Source organism: Natator depressus, chromosome 1 (genome assembly GCF_965152275.1).
Source record: "Natator depressus isolate rNatDep1 chromosome 1, rNatDep2.hap1, whole genome shotgun sequence".
Classification (NCBI taxonomy): Eukaryota; Metazoa; Chordata; order Testudines; family Cheloniidae; genus Natator; species Natator depressus.
Genome location: NC_134234.1, coordinates 108,783,313 through 108,802,971, shown reverse-complemented (window position 1 = coordinate 108,802,971; position 19,659 = coordinate 108,783,313). Strand labels below are relative to the sequence as shown.

Sequence of the window (19,659 nt, the reverse complement as noted above, 5' to 3'; positions counted from 1 at the left end):
TACATTTAATTTGGCAGTGTTTATGCTCCTTCCTATTTACCTCACTAGGATTTGACTTCCAGTTTTTAAAAGATGCCTTTTTATCTCTCACTGCTTCTTTTACATGGTTGTTAAGCCACGGTGGCTCTTTTTTTTAGTTCTTTTACTGTGTGTTTTAATTTGGGGTATACATTTAAGTTGAGCCTCTATTATGGTGTCTTTGAAAAATGTCTATGCAGCTTGCAGGGATTTCACGCTAGTTACTGTACCTTTTCATTTCAGTTTAACTAACCTCCTCATTTTTGCATGGTTCCCCTTTCTGAAATTAAATGCAACAGTATTGGACTGTTGAGGTGTTCTTCCCACCACAGGAATGTTAAATGTTGTTATATTATGGTCACCATTTCCAATCGGTCCTGTTATAGTTACCTCTTGGACCAGATCCTGCGCTCCACTCAGGACTAGATCGAGAGTTGCCTCTCCCCTTGTGGAGCTGCATTGATGGTACATTCATCTGATAGCGCTACTCTTACTGGGAATACAAAATGTCCAGGCAGGCTCCCTGTGCAGAAGATAAGACCAGTGAGTGATCTCTGAAAACATCAGTGGTTTACCATTACTTCTGCCCTTGGAGAACACATGCAATAGATCTTCACCACCAGCGAGAACAGTGTGTCACGACTTTTGCTCAAGAGCAATTATAGATCAGGAGTCCCTCACAGATTCATTCCTCCTGGTTGGTGCAAAGACCTTCTTATAGGCATTCCCTCCAAAGCCTCTCGGATCCAGACTCCTGCAAAAGATCCAGAGAGGCAGTGCAGAAATTCTTCTGAATGCATCAGTGTAGTCCAGACAGCTCTCGTATGCTGGTTTTCTGGTACACTTTCCCCCAGGAGCCGCCATATAACTTTCATCCAACACCAGACTGCTGTCTCAGACGCTTGAGAGTATCCTCTACCCTGATCTAGAATTGCTATATTTGGCTACCTGGATGATAGACTCTTAACCAGTTCTGCCCTCTCTTGCTCTACAAGAATAACAGGTTCTTTTCCAGTCTAGGCACTTGCCCTTCCCAAGGGCTAGGGTCAGAGATGGAAGAGTTTCTCTACTTGGGCGACTATTACAGGGGTTGTTCCAGGGTCCTCCTGTGTTCCCTTATATGGATTACTTGCGACACCTCAAGGAGTTAGTCCTGTTCCTAAAAGGCCATTTAGCTACAATTTTGGCATACCATCATCTTGTCCAGTGCGTTCTTCCACTCTACAGCCATGTATTTCTTCATGTATTTGCTTGTGTACACTCAGGCTAGGGTCCCCTTATGAACAGGGGTTGGCGCCCACCCACATATGATACAGCTGCTTCTGTGTATGTTTTGAGCAGATGCCCTTTGGGAAGATTTGCAGAGCAGCCACATGGATTTCAATTCACACTTTAATTAAGCACTATTCATTAAAACTGAAGTAAAACTTTTTCAAAAGCACCCAAGTTCCATTTCTAGAAGTGACTTAGGCTCCTATATATTAATAGTACTCCATCTTTGAACTTTGTAGTTAACTTATTTGCTTTGTTCTGGTGACTTTTGGAGGAAAATTTCAAGAGGGTTTGTCCCATACAGAATTAAAATCAAGCTGCTGCTGTCATGGTAGAAGTTTCACTATTCATTCTGTTGCTCTCAGGATTCTTGTTTTACACATTTTGTTTTCTTTCCACTCATCTCTGAATAGCCTCTCTGATTGCCACCTGCTGTCCTTCAACATTGTTTCTCTGTCCTTCGCTGCTTTTGTAACTACCTATTCATCAAGCTGTCTGATGCTTCTGTTGCATACTCACCCCCTTGTGTCTTCCCTACCCTCTTTCTTCTGTCAGATCCATTATTTTTACATTTTGCTCTGTGCTTTCATCTACACTTGATTCTTGGTTTCTTCTCATGTCAGTCTGTGAAGTTGCAGGCTAAGAATTTTACGATAAAATGTACGTATTGACCAGTTGCATGTAATAAAATAACTAAACAAAGCTAACTTCAGAACAAAAATGTAGAATATCTGTTTTGCTGCCAGTAGTTGAATGCTGTGTTTTGACTGTGCCCTGTGTGTGTTAATTTGATCAGCTGCAACTTGAAGATGATCAGGGTGTAAATTTGGGACTTGAGAGCAGTTTAACACTTCGTCGTCTTCTAGTCTGGACGTATGATCCTAAAATAAGACTCAAGACACTTGCAGCACTTGTTGATCACTGTCAAGGTCTGTTATTTTTGAAATATATTTCTTTATTTTTTCAAGTTTTGTAACTTCAGGAGTGATTGTGCATGCCAAGCATGGATGCCAGTTATATTAATTATATTTGAGATTAAACTAGTAGATTTCTGGTAGTGATGTGGCTACCAGGTAAAAATGTTCACCTTTCCTTCAAACAAGTCTGTAAGCAGTAGATCCATCAGACTGTCTTCAGCATTTTAAATAGTTATATACATAACCATAGTAATACTCTCATGCACTTTTGTAAATTTACTTTTAAATTATTATTTACTTTATTTCCTTTCCTGTTGTTGCTGGTTACCAGCATAAATGTTTGTGCATAAATGGAAGTTTTCTTCTTATCAAAATAATGCAGATTCTTCAAACTGCCCATCTAACTAAAACTCACTGAAATGTCTTGTACAGGATACATGTGAAAAAAAAAATTAGGGTTAATGGTCACTTTTTCATGTTCCTCATAAGTTTCTTACTCTGTGGAACCTGAAGATTAATGTTCTGCTTTGGAGAATTACACTAAGAGCTACCCTCTTTCAAAATGGGTGCCATCTCCCATTGCTGTAGTGGGTCTGAGTGTTCCTCTGGCATGGAGGGTGTATAATCTGCACTGAGGAAAACTTGGCTTCACTCTCATTGGAAACAGTGGGAGGTTATGGTCATTTTGAAACCTTTTCTTAATGGAAGAATGCATATGGTCTCGGTACCACAGAGAACAGTGAGAAATGATAGTCATTTTGTAAGAGAGAGTTCATTGAGTTTCTCTGAAGAAAAAGATTTTATGTAGCAGTCTGTGCTGACAGACTTTCACTTATGTGACATAACAGTAAAGAGAGACCATTAATCCTAAGTATTTTATTACTAAAGCTACTCAGATTGCAAGAGGAAGGGGGAAACTGTTCAGGGGAAGATAGGAAGGATTGGAGAGAGGGGAAGAACTGTGTGTGTGCATGCATGCACACAGGGGAATGTAGGGAGGTGCGAGAGGCAAGGATAATTTAGAGGACGAGAGAGGAAATTGAAATGTACCCTCAAGCTGGGTTTATAGTTGGCTTGCTTCACCAGAGCAGTATAAAGCAAAAACTAACTGGCAAGCCTGGTCTTGCTTGCTTCAAGGTGGCATAAAACAACCAGAGCTTATCAGTGGATGTGTCCAAATGTTAAAATTGAGATTAAAGTTTGATATTTAATATTTAAATCTTCCTTCTAATTTTTTTTGTCATAATTCTAAATGTATGTCTACATTGCACGCTCCGTTTGGTGGTGTGTAGAGTACATACACTACATTACCCCCCTTACCCCCAGCGGGGGTATAAATAGCAGTGTAGATGATGAGGCACTGCTTAGGTGAGTAGACTAAAAGACACACCTAAACCATGTGGTGTACCTGGATATGTACCATAAATAGCTCTCTACTTGTGCAAGCTGCACTGCCCTCATCTAGACTGCTATTTTTAGCAGTGTAGTATCCCACTGCCTCCCTACTGCCAGTCTTTTCCTGCAGCAGGGAGCTGTCAGAGCCTTTTACCACTGTGGGAAAAGGCTCTAGCGGGGGGGGCAGCAGGGAAAGATTCCGGCAGCTCCCTGCTGCCAAGACTTTTCCTGTGCCTCCACGCTGCCAGAGGCTTCCACTGACATGTGTAGTCACACACCCCAGTGTGACTGCAGTCTGCTTTTCTCCACAGAATGTAGCTATATGTACCCTAAGCACTGCTGCAAGTGGCCTACATTGTAGACATAGCCTAAATGTTTATATGCATTGGATTTAAAATTGCTGTATAACAAGGTCAGAGATGGACAGACATACAGCTAGTCATCAAGGCCTGAAAAAAGTTATTTTTGAAGTATAAAGTACATAATCAGAACCTGCTCTCTTTCCTTCGCCTGTCTCCTTAGGAAGAAAAGGTGGTGAACTAGCATCAGCTGTCCATGCCTACACTAAAACAGGAGATCCCTATATGAGATCCCTGGTACAACACATTCTTGGCCTAGTGTCCCATCCTGTCTTGAATTTCCTTTACCGTTGGATTTATGATGGGGAGCTGGAGGACACATACCATGAAGTAAGTTATGTGTAACTAGTAACGTTATCAGGTTTCAGAGTGGTAGCTGTGTTAGTCTGTATCAGCAGTCCATACATCTGATGAAGTGGGTTTTTAGCCCACGAAAGCTTATACCCAAATAAATTTGTTAGTCTTTAAGGTGCCATAAAGACCTCCTCGTTGTTTTAGTAATGTTGAGACCTCTTTCTAGTTCTTATTTGAGTAAAAATCAATGAGACGTTTGAGTGAGAACTGCAGGATTGAACCCACTATGAGCATAAGAATAGTTCAGTTGCACATTTAAAGTATGAAATTGCCTGTGTAATTTACTGTGTATGTAACTAAACTACATGTGGTAATGACCCGACAGATTTGGATAACTGATTCATCTAGTCCAGCATGCTGCCTCTACTCGTGGCAAAAAACTGATGTTAGAGAGCCCAGATCCTCTCAACCTCTTTCTGGAAAGTGTACTCCTAACATTATGGTGTACAAAATTTGTTCTAGCCCTTGCAAGCAATCCATTTTGTGCCTGAAGTTTTAGATTTGACTATTTCTCTTGCTTTGAAGTTTATTTTTTATTAATGTCTTATGTTTACCGTTCCTACTGTTATCCTAGGCATTAATGCTAATAATTTCCATAGATTCCAAGGCCAGAAGGGACCACTGTGAGATCATCTAATCTGACCTCCTGTGTAACATGGGCCATAGAACTTCCCCAAAGTAATTCCTGAAGCATATCTTTTAGAAAAACACCCAGTCTTGATTTAAAACTTTTTAGTGATGGAGAATCCACCACAACCCTTGGTAAATTGTTCCAATGTTTAATTACAGTCCCGGTCTCAAATTAATGCCTTATTTCCAGTCTGAATTTGTCTAGCTTCAACTTCCAGCCATTGGATTGTGGAATACCTTTCTCTGCTAGATCGAAGAACCCATTATTAAATATTTGTTCCAGATGTAGATATTTAAAGTGTAATCAGGTCACCCCTGTCCTTTCTCTTTAAGCTAAATAGATTGAGCTCTTGGAGTCTTTCACTTTTTCAAATTCTATAGAAAATGTTGAGGATGAAATACCTTTAAAAGTCCTACAAAATTTGCTTTGACCTTTACAGTAATAGAGTCCTATAAAATGCATCCTTAATACATGAATAACTAGAACATCGCTTTCATAGTACCTACTTATTCTATCATTTAACAAATTAATCATCAGAGTATTCAACTCTTACATAAGGCTTTTTATTCACAGATCTTGTTGGCACTTCACTGTTAATTGTACCTGTTTACACTTACCTCAATCATCTTCACGCTTGCTTTTCTCCTTGCCAGGCCACAACTCTGTTTATGTAATCTTATTTTGAATTTCAATGACATTTAGAAGCCTAAACTCCATTTTCAAAAAATGCTTAGGTTACCGAGCATATCCACTGCTAGGCTTCTCAGATCTTGGCTCCCACTCACTGGGGTTCATTTACATCTGTGGGCAAGGCTGGATTAAGGCCTAGGCAGAATAGAGATCTGCCTAGACCCCTGGCTCAGTCATGTCACAGCATCAGAATTGATTTCATTTAAAAATATCTTCATAAACATTCATGGCTACAAAGAAAAGCTTGAAAATGTGACTTGATTGTAACTGATGCAACAATGTCTGCTAAAACCGTGCAGAAGAGGAGGAGGAGCAGCAGCAGCAGCAACTACTAGCTATAGGGAGAAAGCTATCTGGCTTGTGCAGAGGAGGCCACTTTGGTTATGTGGGGACAAGGCTTGGATATCGTCCTGGCCTCTGACTGACTGACTCCCCCTTGGTGAGTTTCTCATTCCCCTGGCCTCAGCTCCTCACATCTAGCATTCTAGCTCTACAGGTCAGGTTTATTCAGAGGAAGAAACTGATGGTACTCTTCCAAGTGCCATCCACTTGTGGCACCAAGTTGAGTTGCTACTCAGTAGATTGTGAAGTACGTTATGATATGACTGTCACTCTTCTTTTTTATATGTTTTGATCGGCACTGAGAGTAATTTTGACATTTAAATTTTCCTCAGTGGGCACCCCATTGAGATAAATGTTAGTTCACACTTCCCAGAACTATTTCTGGCTTTCTGCAGGCTCGCACAGGCATCTTTGCATCAACTGCACTTGGTTGAGAACAAGATGGAAACCTCAGCATTCTAGATCACCAACCCAGCAGAAGCCTGCCCAATTTGAATATAGAATGAGGCACTTACCACATTTTGGACTACACTTTAAATAGTAAGCCAGGAATTCTCAAAAACTCTTTGGTAGTGTAGACCACATCTTAATGGAGACAATGTCTTGTGGGAATGTCCCTTCCCCTTTGTGATCACATTGCTTGCCTAATTGGAATTTAGCATGCCTGCCTACCAGAAAAAGTAATATTAGGAAATAATTTTTATAAGTTCCTATCTGTTTTTAATGAGATTTAGCAGTTGGCTATAAGTAGGAGAACCAGTACTATGTGGCCAGTCAGCTCTCCATGAATCACAGTTTGGAAACTTCTGTTAGGCACTTTCCAAACTCCTATGTAGACACATTCTGGTTTCATGAGTATGTGGTGTATTCCTGTTGCATCATCTTTCCTGGATACTATCAATCTACTAATCAACCAACTAAGTTTAATGAGGAACAGGAACTGACAAAGCAGCAGCTAATTTACCAAATACTAGGATCTTAATGAAAGTGCCCCAGCAGCTCAGCAGCAGATCCTGTTGGTTTTTTTTTAATTAATTTAGCTATTGCTGTGTTGTCAGTACCTTCAGAATCTGAGTAAACAAGAAAAGACATAAAACAGTATGTTGTGTGTTAATTAAGGTTAGTCTGTACATAACACTTAACACCAATCCCAAAGAACAAGAAATTGTAAGTTAAGGCATCTAATTATGCATGCCCTCTACACACCTCACTACAGACAATGCATCACAACCATAACTCTCCCCTCATGGGGATGAAAGTGTTAGAGTTCGTTCTTCAGACTGCATCATTACAAACAGACCAGATTTCCCTCACCCCACTATCCTATCTGTACATCTCTCACTCGTGTTTGAGGTAGAGGGTATTGGAAGGCAGGAGGGGCTTGGAAGAGGCTGCCAGTCTGCAGTCTGGGCTGTTGCTCTTTGTTATATTATTGCGGGTAGCTGCCTGATCCTGACTTTCTTTCCAGTTAAACCCTTTTATGATAGATCTACAAGTCCTTGTTTAAATAACTTAGATGCGAAGAGAGTGCCCAGAAAGGGAGCTACCTCCTCCCAAACTCCTGGCCTCTCATTGGCCTCATCCTTTGCAAGTAGGGACTGGTTAGGCAGAATGGCCCACATGAAAGAGATCATACCTGAGACAGATCCAGTGTATGCCCTCCCAGATGGAGGCTTCTCCAGATCAAGCCAGGGTCTTTGCCATAGAAGACTTCAGATCTCTGTGAAGAGACTATTCAAGTCAAATAAAAGGCCTTTTCTCTCAAGAAGACTCTCTGGGCAAAGAGAACAGCTGGCAACATGCTGGGGTTTTTTCTACCACCTGTCAGATTCTGTGAGACCAGAGATGTGGTCCTTTTTGTGCATATCACAGACTCTTCCCATAGAGGGCATAGCTTCCTTGAAAGATCCTTCTGACGAGAAGCTCAGGAGAAATAATGAGCTAGTTTTGGTGGATTCAGCAATGGCTCTTTTTATGTGCCAAAATGCTGCTGTCCACCAAAAAACACTGCCTACACAGAATAAAAGTACCAAAATGCTTGTACAAAAGTACAGTTTGACTTCTATGTAATATATGCATGAACTATTCAAGGAAACAACAAAACAAAAGAAATCCACTCCCCAAAAAAGCCCAGAGGCGGCAACACCTACTTGACATGGGACTATAAATAGACATGTATATGTAATATGCCTCCCCTTAGAAATGAAATACAAGAGTGGGTGTATGTGTGTGAAACATAAATACCAGGTAAATTCCTTTTATATCTAATTCTTCTGTCAACCTGCAGTTTTTTGTAGCTTCAGATCCTACAGTTAAAGCTGACCGTTTGTGGCATGACAAGTACACTTTGAGAAAATCAATGATCCCTTCGTTCATTACAATGGATCAATCAAAAAAGGTATGGGAAAAAGGATTATTTGTTTGATGTGTCATTGACCCTTTGCTGCTGTTTATGGCTGGAATAACATTAAGAATATGTAGCATAAATTTAGCCAAATGTTCTGAACCTGCCATGTTGTCTCTGAAAAAGGTGTATGGATAACCTGGATTGTTACTTTGAGTTGGAGGAAGAAACTTTGTTTTGTGTAATTGAATTACTTTGAAAAAAAAGGACTTTTAAAAACAAGTTGTGCTTGATATATTTGACTACATCCGGGGGTTCGTCTATTTTTCAGGGGTTGGGAGTGAGGCAGCAACAATTAACTTACAGACAACATCTCATTTTTATTATTTATATAAAAATAATTTCTAAAATGTTATTCTCTTGTGTTTAGGTCCTTCTAATAGGAAAATCCATAAACTTCTTACATCAGGTTTGTCATGACCAAACTCCATCTACAAAGATGATAGCTGTGGCAAAGTCTGCAGAGTCACCAAAAGATGGTATGATATCAAAACTGATAGCTTAATTTTACCTTTGAACTTCAGACCTGTTGTAATTAGTCTTACACAGTATGTGACTTTAAACTATGGAGTAACTTTTTGGTTTTGGGAAGACCAGGAAGGGGAATTAAAAAAAAAAAAAAAAAAAAAAAAATTTACAGACATGTAAATATGTAATTTCCCTCTTTAGTTCTGTAGTATTGTAGTTGTGTATATAATGAGAAGTGCAGGCAAAAATCAAACCATTTCCATCTTTTGACAAATTTTTTGTTGTAGAGTTCTAATCACTCAAGTTTATTATAAAAATCCTCATGATAATTAGTGACCTTTTGTCAGATTAATTTTGCAAGATTTTGTAATAATTCTGAGAGCTGTTAAATTCTGTGATATCTGAAATTATTCTCACTGTTATAATTAAAAGAATGAATGGTACAGACATGAGGGATAAAAACCTTTTCTGTGATAAGAAACTCAGACACATGGTGAAAGGCAACAAGAGCCAAGTGGCATAGAACATATATGTGGCCTACAAAAGAGTCATCATCTTCCATCAAATCTGATTTTAACAGTACATAGTAGTCAGTGTTTGAGCACTCTAACATAAGAGAGACAAGTGGATGAGGTAATATTTTTTATTGGGCCAACCTCTGTTGGTGAGAGAGATAAGCTTTTGAACTTATGCAGAGCTCTTCTTCAGGTTTGGGAAACGAGTACAACCTGAAGAAGAGCTCTGTGGAAGCTTGTCTCTTATTGGACCAACTTTTGTTGGTGAGAAAGATTACCTCACCCACTTTGTCTGTCTAATAATCTGGGCCAAAATGGCAACAACAACACTACACTCTAACATAAGTAATTTGAAAATATTTTATAAGATAACTTTTTAAGAGAATTAATGTGATTTATTAAAATGGCACTCTTATGAGAGAGAACATAGTAAATTCTTGTTCTCATTTATGATGACATATCCCCTACAGTGATTGGAAGAGTGTCCTGTTGTTGAATACTTGTGAAAGTCCAACCAGATTCATAATTTAAAAATATTTTTTACTCTAAATGTTATGTTTGTGTATTAAAAACTAAACAAAGGTGAATAACATGCAACACCTACGGTCCTACCACATCCAGAAAAGTGATTTTGTCAAAGTAAAGTTTGACTGGGTTTTTTTGCTTATAGAAAACTTTCCCTAATAATGTTTTTAATGTGCAAAATGCATTTATACATAGAAAAATGTAGTTAAGAACATAAGAACCGCCATACTGGGTCAAGCCAATGGTCCATCTAGCCCAGTATCCTGTCTGTGGACAGTGGCCAATACCAGGTGCTTCAGAGGGAATAAACAGAACAGAGCAATAATCTAGTGAACCATCCCCTGTTGTCTACTCCCAGCTTCTGGCAAACAGAGGTGAGGGACACTCAGAGCATGGTGTCACATCACTCACAATTGTGGCTATTAGCCACTGATAGACCTGTACTCCATTAACTTATCTAGTTCTTTTTTGAACCCTTTACAACATCCCCTGCCAACCAGTCATTGTGTGAAGAAGTACTTTCGTTTGTTTTAAAACTGCTGCTTATTAATTCCATTGAGTGAGCCCTCGTTCTTTTGTTATGGGAAGGAGTAAATAACATTTTCTTACTCACTGTCTCCACACCAGTCAAGATTTTATAGACCTCTGTCATATCTGGAAGCTGTTCCATACCCATAATCTTTTTTTTTTTTGTGCTTTTCCAGTTCTAATGTATCTTTTTTGAGATGGGGCGACCAGATTTGCATGCAGTATTCAAGATGTGGGCATACCATTGGTTTATATAAAGGCATTATGATATTTTCTGTCTTATCTATCCCTTTCCTAGTGGTTCCTAACATTCTGTTAGGTTTTTTGACTGCTGCCACATATCGAGCGGATGTTTTCAGAGAGCTATCCACAATGACTCCAAAATTTCTTTCTTGAACGGAAACAGTTAATTTAGGTCCCATCACTTTGTGTATAGTTTGGATTATGTTTTCTAATGTGCATTACTTTGCATCTATCAACATTCATAAATGTTCCTTTCAAAAAATTAAACCGTGATGTTTCTGTGGTTGTTAAATAGACTCCCAATACTATGTTGTGCATACTTGATCAAAGTGTGCATTTTGAATATCATATTAATAAAATGATTTTTTGTGGGCATATGAACCCTATGCACTTTTTCCGTCCCCTCCTAACTCTTTTTCATGTAATCTAAATTCTGTGGGTGTAAAAACTTTATCCTCTGAAGTTCCTGACATCTGGTAAAATCTCCTTTCTACCATACCTGTTCTCAAATTTCATCCAATTTGCCTTTCTTCTCTTGACTACTTCTGAACTGAATTTAAAAAACAAAACAAAACTTTTGATTCTTCTGCAGGAGACTCTTTCCCTACAGTTTCATTCTGCAGTTCCCTCACTGTAGGAGCTCAACCTCTTCCTTATACTCCCTCCTGCTTCCTGTTGCTTTTTATATTTGAATAATCTTATTCCACTCTGGTGGGACTCATTTTGTAATCTGAGCTAGTTTAGCCCCAGGTTCTCCAGCGCATGAGCAGGCTACCCTTTTACATGAGGGAATTAATTTTTGAGTTTCAGTGAACAAAGGAAACAAACTTGAAAAAAAGTCTCTAATCTTTCAATTGCAGTAATTTTAGATGTTACAAATAACACTAGTTAAAATGTTTTCAGACAGCAGTAGGTTTTTTGTTTTTGTTTTTTAAATTGACTCCACTCTAGTCCTACTCTATCATGATCTTGGCAAGATTGGGGACTATAACCTCAATACACAGTTTGTTTTGGTTTGGTTGGTTTTTCTGTAGTGACAATTATGCTAGATGTTGTGCAAACATAGAACAAAAAGACAGCCCCTGCCCCTACCAGTTTACAATTTAAGTATAAATGATATGGTAAAATAAAATTATACAAATTAACATAGAAATGGTTATCTTGCCCATCCACACAAGAATAGAAAATTCTGTCAGTGGTGAAACTGCATTTCTAACTCATCCTGGCCTGCCTGTGCATATGTTCTTATTTGCTTAATCTGCCACTGTTGTGAAATTTCCCTTTATATAATTAATTATAATAGGGCAAATTAAAGAGAGTTCCAGTCTTAATTCTTTATTCCTTTGCTTTTGTCATTTTAAATCAAATCCTTAACTTTACCTGAATATATGCTTTATTGCTTTAATTAGCTTTGGATTTTTTTTACAATAGCATTAAAAACAAATCTTATGGAAATGTATGAGAGAATGCGACAGCTGTTAGTGTATTAAAAATATGTATTCAGCCAGTTTAAAAATATACACAACTTACCCATGCACAACAACGTTAAAAATTGTTATAGTCCTAGGTGTATTTAGATGGATTGTAAAAATTGATGTATACTTTAGGTGTATGTATAGGTGTAAATCTTTATTTAAGAAGTCTTAAACTTATGAAATATTTTTCTGGTAAATCCTAAATGGTACATTTGGAAATACAGGGTTAACTTTTGCAAAACATTGCAACCTAGATGCATGTTTGAAGGCAAATATTGAAGTAATGTGATGATTTTGCACAAAATTTTGTACGTCGTTTCCCATTTAGATAGTTCAGTCCATGTTGGTACACAATCAGTACTGTTTTACCATTGTAATTTTCACAGGAAAATTGCATGGCTAGAATTCATTACGCCTAAGCAAATTTTAAATGAGTAAAAACTGACACATTTTGATATTAGTTTGACAAACAGTCTAAATTCACCAATTTTTTTAGAAGTTTGGCTTAAAGGGAAGTCAGCTGGTTAAGTTTTTAGCAAATTATTTTATTCAAACATAAAATTGCTGTCTTTAAACTAACACTGAGTTCTGACAGTGAGTGGGTGTAACCCAGGTAGCTTAAGTGCAGTGGAAATATAGTGATTTGTAGAATACTGTCATTATAATGACTAGAAATAAGTTTATTTACAACAGAGATTTTAAAAAACAGTAGCTGTAACTGAAGACAAATTGTCAGACATAAGCTATGTTATTAGTTCCCTTTTTAATTTATAAATCCAGCACTAGAATCACATAGTTCCTAAAGTGGTGCTGAATTTACTAATCTTTCTTTGTAAAAGAGGTTTCCTGCATTCTCTGTCTAATTACTTCCAGATGATACCAGATGTGATTGGAAAGAGCTTGTCAGTCTCGTTTAACTTTTGATATTTTTGATGAACAATTATAGAATGACTTTACTGTTGTAATATAAATTAATTGTAAGCTCTCTTGATGGTATACTTAGACTTTTGTATGTTTACTTATTATATAACATGAAAGTGAAGCTTGCGGCCTAGAGCATAAAGTTGTAATTCTCTGTTTGGTCATTACTTTGACCTGCTTACTATCAGTGCTGATAAAAACAAAACAAAACAAAAAAACCCCACAACAAAACAAAAAACACCCAAACACAACTTGGTTTCATGGAGGTAGAGAACTATATCACTGTAGGGTTTCAAATTCCAGTATGTTTAAACTTAAAGGTTTTGCAAATTCCATTGTTTGTTTTTGGCTTCAAGAATCTACTACTTTGAAGAGCAGCCAGTTTGTCATAATACTACTTAATTATTTTAGTACCTGTTTCCTAGTGGAATGGAGAAGAGAGAGTGAGGTTATGACTGACTTGTGTGTGACAAAGTTGGGGTTAAAAGTGTTGAGTTCCTGGCTCCCATGTTCAGTCTGGGAAATTACATTACATCTTATGATGCAATGGCAGTGCAATGAGTGAAATAAGCTCAATGCCATACTAGAGTTGCAATTTCCAAACAGGTGACAGTAATCATTGGATGTTTAAACTTGTATCCATGGAAAGAGATATTTATAGGAAGTGTAGAGAAGGTTATTCAGGTTGCCTGTCTCATAATGCTAGAACGAGAGCTCAATGTATGAAATTGAGAAAGGAATCAAATGTAAAACTGATAAAAGGAAGCTGTTCTTATACAATGCACATATGTATTTGTTCAGTGTTCATGTCGCACTCCCTATTAGTACCTGGCCCACGGTGGGGAAGCTAATGATCTAATCAGCGGACCAAATTCGGTGATGAATCCTCGTCACATGCCACCCGAGGCATGTTGCACATATGCTAAGAAGAAATCCTTTTACAATAACCCCCACATAGCTGCCTTACACCCAGAACAGAAATGGCACTCTATGCAGCTGTTGATCAAAGAGAAGTATTATGCAAGGTCTGAGCTTAGGTCATGTGATTAGAGGTTCTAGCTCCTTTCTGGCTGATTTGTCTGCTATTTTGTCTTGCCTTCCACTTGGGCTCAAAACACCCTGTAGAAGGAAGTGGCTCCTCAGGGACTGAGCTTTGGAATGCATGACTTTGGGGTGGACCTGGCATAACATTGTTTTTCTCTCCTCCTCTCCCTTCCTTGAAGATTTTTCTTCCTACTTTTCAACATGAACTTATGGCAAAGTTAACAACTGAGGCATGCAGCAGTTCAAATGGGTGACAGTACTAAGTGGTCCAGCACAGACAACTCCTGTAAGCCTCAATTCACATTTTGAAGATAATGGTGGACTGGCGGGAGGCCAGTCATGGTTGATGAGAGACCATTAGAATTGAGCAGGCCTCTCTGGTGACATGTCACCTCCAACCATTTGCCATAATACAGTTGTATCTATTGATAGTCCCAACCTCCTCCAGTTATTTTATACCTACCTGGACTGGTCAGTCTTGGGCATCCTAGGAATATAGGTATTGCCATGTAAGATAACTTGTCTAGTATTCTTTGTCCAACACTAACTATAACCTGGTGCTTCAGAGGAAGTTGTGAGAACCCCTATAATGAACAGGCATTGTGCCCTAATGCATGATGGTTTAACACTTACAAATTGTTATAGTAGCTAGCGTTACTGCAGATACCACTGTTATGGCTAGAGCTGGCACCATCGCTGGTAATTAAGGTTTTCTGCCACTTTCCCTTATCAGAACCTGTTTTTGGTTGCTTTTAACTTTCCCAAACTGTTCTGGCATAAACACTCTGTGCCAGGAGTGTACCTCAGGTTGAATTTTTAGGAAATTTTCAGCCAAACCAGTTCACCAATTTCCAAGAATGAAGCTAGGGAAAAGCAACTTTTTCTGTGAGAAATTAGTGCCCCTATGATATGGAGCAGGGTTTTGAAATTTAACATGGGGAAGCTTTTTGTCTTAGGGATGTGCCTTTTGCTATTCCTGTGAAAATCTCCAAAATTTGGCTGAATTACAGGCTTTGAAAAATCCGTTTTCACATGAGCAGTAGAATTTGGCAGCTAAAATCTCTGAAGACTCTGCTTACTGACCATACTCCATTGCCTCACAGCTTCTAATGCTGATCAGATTCCGTGTACACTACCCCACAGAGCAACTGAGCATGTTCCAACATAGGGCCACAGGGATGAAGCCAGACTTTCGCTATAACTGTAGCTGAGCTCCTAGCTGCCCTGGAACAAAGTGGGTCATGGCATCAAAAATGAGAGCTAGAATCCTGTGTCTCTCCTGTGCTTTCACACAGCCTGGAGAAATAATCTGCCTGACTCAAATGCAGAGAGGTTGAGAGCCAGACCAGGTGGAGGAGGGAAAGGAGTAGATTGATGAGGACTCTGGTGAAACTGGGGCCTAGGTGAGGGTAGAGAAACTGAGGGTGGGAGTTGTGGGGGCGTGGGGATAACTAGGAAGAAAGACTGGGACTGATTGGACAAACAGGCTGAGGCTGGGACCACTGGTGGGGTGATGGGGATTTACAGAGGTGGGGGGAAGAGACACCTATCAGTCAAGGAGCCAGGTTGTCGGGGGTTAACTGCAACTGGCTGGTCAAGGAGACTGAATGAGGGGAGGGACTGAAATTGGATGACAAACTGGAGTGGCGGAGGGAACTGTGACTGGCTGGTCAAGGAGCTGGGCACTGGGTTGAGGAGCCGGGCACTGGGGAAGACATAGTATCAGGACAGGTTGTGGGGACCAGGGCAGAAGGGGTCAAGCTTGTAAGGAACTGACAGAACAGTCTGTGACTGCTAGAGAACACTTCCTTCAGAGCCTGGAATGGAACCCAAGGTTTCTGAGTCTTTCTGTTTCTCTGCTGTCAGCAAATATCTGTGAAACCTTCTGGCAAAAGTGTCTCTCTCATCCCTGTTCGATGCTTGTCCACACAGAGGACGACGACCTACTGTTGCTGTCAATTACTTTATGTCAAGTGGCAGAGGTCTGTATGGTGGATCCAAAGGTTCCAACCTTGCTAATGACCCATGTGGGTGTCAGTGTTATGCCACAGGGTGAAATGTCTGTGTTCAATTTGCAACTTTAATATTCTTTAAGAGTTTTTTTAATGTGTGTGTGTCGCAGGGCGACGACTCACCACTGTGGTGCCTCCTGCTGGTTGTCCAGGGAATTAGCCCTTTTCAGCCAGGAGTGCCCTCTGCTGTTCAGTGTCTCGCCTGCTGCTGGCCCAGTGCCCCTCCTGGACCCCGGTGCCCTTCTAGATTAGGGTTCTGCCCCCTGGCAGTACCCCCTCAGTCTGGGTCTTCCCTCTCAGGGGACCCCCCAACCCCCTATCCCTCCCTTGCCTCAGTGGCTACTGTCAGTCATCGTCTAGCCCCCGCTCCCTGGGGCAGGCTGCTGTCTGTACCACTCATCATTAGCAAGGGGGGGTCGGACCAGCTGCCTCTGCCTAGGTCTGGGCTGCTCCTCTACAGCCTTAGTACCCTTTTGTGGGCCTTTACCTTGGCCTTCAGCCTGGGACTCTGCTAGGCTGACATGCCCCAGCTCCCTCTGCCCTTCCCCAGCACTGCTCTGCCCTAAGTACCCTCTTCAGCTTCCCAGGCAGCCAGGTCCTCCTCTCTCCATGTGGTTAGAGCGAGTGTGTCTCTCCTTCTGATGCACTGCCCTCTTATAAGGGCCAGCTGGGCCCTAATTACACAGGCTACAGCTGTGGCTGTTTTCCCAAACAACCCAGCTTTTTCCCTCTCAGCCCTCTGCCAGGGCTGTTTTAAGCCCTTCAAGGCATGGCTGGGGGGACCGCACCGTCACAGTATGTAACTTTATTTTCTATAAAGGCAAAGTCAAGCACCGCAAAGTAGGTCTGCCCTGTGCACTGAATCAGGCAACGATCCTGTAGGGAAAAAAATAGTGTGTGATCATGTAATTAAAGTATCAGAGGGGTAGCCCTGTTAGTCTGGATCTGTAAAAGCGGCAGAGAGTCCTGTGGCACCTTATAGACTAACAGACGTATTGGAGCACGAGCTTTCGTGGGTGAATACCCACTTCATTGGATGCATGCTTATGCTCCAATACATCTGCTAGTCTATAAGGTGCCACAGGACTCTTTGCTGCTTTCATGTAATTAAAGAATGTCATAATGCAAGAGTGGCCAACCTGTGGCTCCAGAGCTACATGCGGCTCTTCAGAAGTTAATATGCAGCTCGTTGCATAGGCACTGATTCCGGGGATGGAGCTACGGGCGCCAACTTTCCATTGTGCCGGGGGGTGCTCACTGCTCAACCCCTGGCTCTGCCACAGGCCCTGCCCCTTCCCCTGAGCCTTCCTTGCCCTTGCTCCTCCCCTTCCCACCCAGAGCCTCCTGCACGCCACAAAACAGCTGATCGAGAGGTGCTGGTTGGGAGCGCGAGGTGCTGATCGGCGGGGCTGCCGGTGGGTGGGAGGCGCTGGGAGCAAGGTGGGGGATAGGGTGACCAAATGTCCTGATTTTATAGGGGCAGTTCAGATTTTTGGGTCTTTTTCTTATATAGGCTCCTATTACCCCCCACCCCCGTCCCGATTTTTCACATTTGCTGTCTGGTCACCCTAGTGGGGGAGCTGATGGGCGGGGGGAGGGGCTGCTGTCGTATTACTGTGGCTCTTTGGCAATGTACATTGGTAAATTCTGGCTCCTTCTCAGGCTCTGGTTGGCCACCCCTGTCATAATGCATGTACATAAAGGAGGCAAGTTAAAGTTGCACACTCAACCTTAACCTGCCATTTCCTAAATTCCAAGTGCTTGACTTTGCAACTTGAATAATATTCTTTTAATGTAGTTATTTGTGTGTAATATTTATAAATCATAGAACTATAGGACTGGAAGAGACCTTGTTAGGTCTTCTAGTCCTGTCCCCTGCACTGAGGCAGGACTAAGTATTATCTACCAATCCTGGCAAGTGTTTGTCTAACCTGTTCTTAAAAACATCTGGTGATGGAGATTTCACAATCTCCCTAGATAGTTTAGGTTTTTAACTATCCTTACAGTTAGGGAGTTTTTCCCAATGTCTAAACTAAACCTCCCTTGCTGCAATTCAGGCTCATTACTACTTGTCCTTTCCTCAGTGGTTAAGGAGAACAATTTATCACCCTCTTTATAACAACCTTTTATGTATGTGAAGACTGTTATGTCCCCTCTCAGTTTTCTCTTCTCCAGGCTAAACAAACCTGATTTTTCCCCCCCCCAATCTTTCCTTATAGATTAAAGGTCTAGAAAACATGATCATTTTTGTTGCTCCCCTCTGCTCCAATTTGTCCACATCTTTCCTGAAGTGTGGTGCCCAGAACTGGACACTGTACTCCAGATGAAGCCAGGGCACAGTCCTGGCAAGCCCTGGCACAAATTAAGCACTGGATGAGGCCTTATCAGTGCTGAGTAGAGTGGAAGAATTACATCTTTATCTTGCTTACAGTTCTCCCGCTAAAACATCCCAGAATGATTGCTTTTTTTGCAACAGTGTTACACTGACTCATTTAGTTTGATCCACTATGACACCCAGATCCTTTTCTGCAGCACTCCTTCCTAGGCTGTCATTTCCCAATTTGTATTTGTGCAGTTGATTATTCCTTCCTAAGTGTAGTACTTTGTATTTGTCCTTATTGAATTTTATACTGTGTAATTCAAATCATTTCTCCAGTTTGTCATAATAATTTTGAATTCTAATCCTGTCCTCCAAAGGGCTTGCAACCCCTTCCACCTTGGTATTGTCCACAAACTTTATAAGTGTACTCTCTCTGCCATCATTCAAATCATTTATGAAAATGTTGAATAAAACCAGATCCAGGACAGATCCCTGTGGGACTCCACTTGATATGCCCTTCCAGCTCAGTTATGAATCATTAATAACTAGACTCAGAGTATGGTTTTCCAGCCAGTTGTGCACCCACTTTTATAGTAAATTAATCTAGTTTGTATATGAGAAGGTCACGTGAGACAGTATCAAAAGCCTTACTATAGTAGAGAGATATCACTTTTACTGCTTCCCCCGTCCACAAAGCTTGTTACCCTGTCAGAGAAGGATATTAGGTTGGCTTGACATGATTTGTTCTTAAATCGATATTGACTGTTACTTCTCACCTTACTGTTTTCTAGGTGCTTACAGATAGATTGTTTGATTATTTGTGCCATTATCTTTCTGGTTACCAAAATTTAGCTAACTGGTCAATAATGCCCTGGGTTGTCCTTATTCCCTTTTTTATAGATAAGTATTTGCCCTTTTCCCAGTCCTCTGAGTTCTCAGAGATAATCTCGAATAGCTCAGAGATCTCATCAGTCAATTCTTAAGTGTTCTAGGATGCTCATCGGGCCCTGCTGACTTAGGCATCTAACTTGTCCAAGTAATTCTTCAAGTGCTTGCTCATATCCATTCGAGCACAGCCACTGCAAAGTTTTTCCTCAGCGGTATCCGTCTGCTCTGGTGCCCCCTGGAGTTGTGCTCTCATAGTGCTTGTATAAAGGATCCCGCCGCCCACTTAGTTCCTTCTTCCCACCCATGGTGGTTACTGGAACTACAACTCGTTCTTGCTG

The 19,659-nt window shown here is 40.6% G+C and overlaps 1 protein-coding gene across 1 annotated transcript in view; it reads left to right on the top strand.

Annotated features, from left to right (window-relative positions):
• TUBGCP3 (tubulin gamma complex component 3) overlaps window positions 1–19,659 on the top strand; it is a 120,219-nt gene that overhangs the window by 60,526 nt on the left and 40,034 nt on the right. Inside the window, exons 10-13 of the mRNA XM_074963840.1 lie at window positions 2,087–2,219; window positions 4,125–4,291; window positions 8,266–8,376; window positions 8,753–8,861. Coding sequence (XP_074819941.1) covers window positions 2,087–2,219; window positions 4,125–4,291; window positions 8,266–8,376; window positions 8,753–8,861 — 520 coding nt within the window. The remainder of the gene's footprint in view (window positions 1–2,086; window positions 2,220–4,124; window positions 4,292–8,265; window positions 8,377–8,752; window positions 8,862–19,659) is intronic.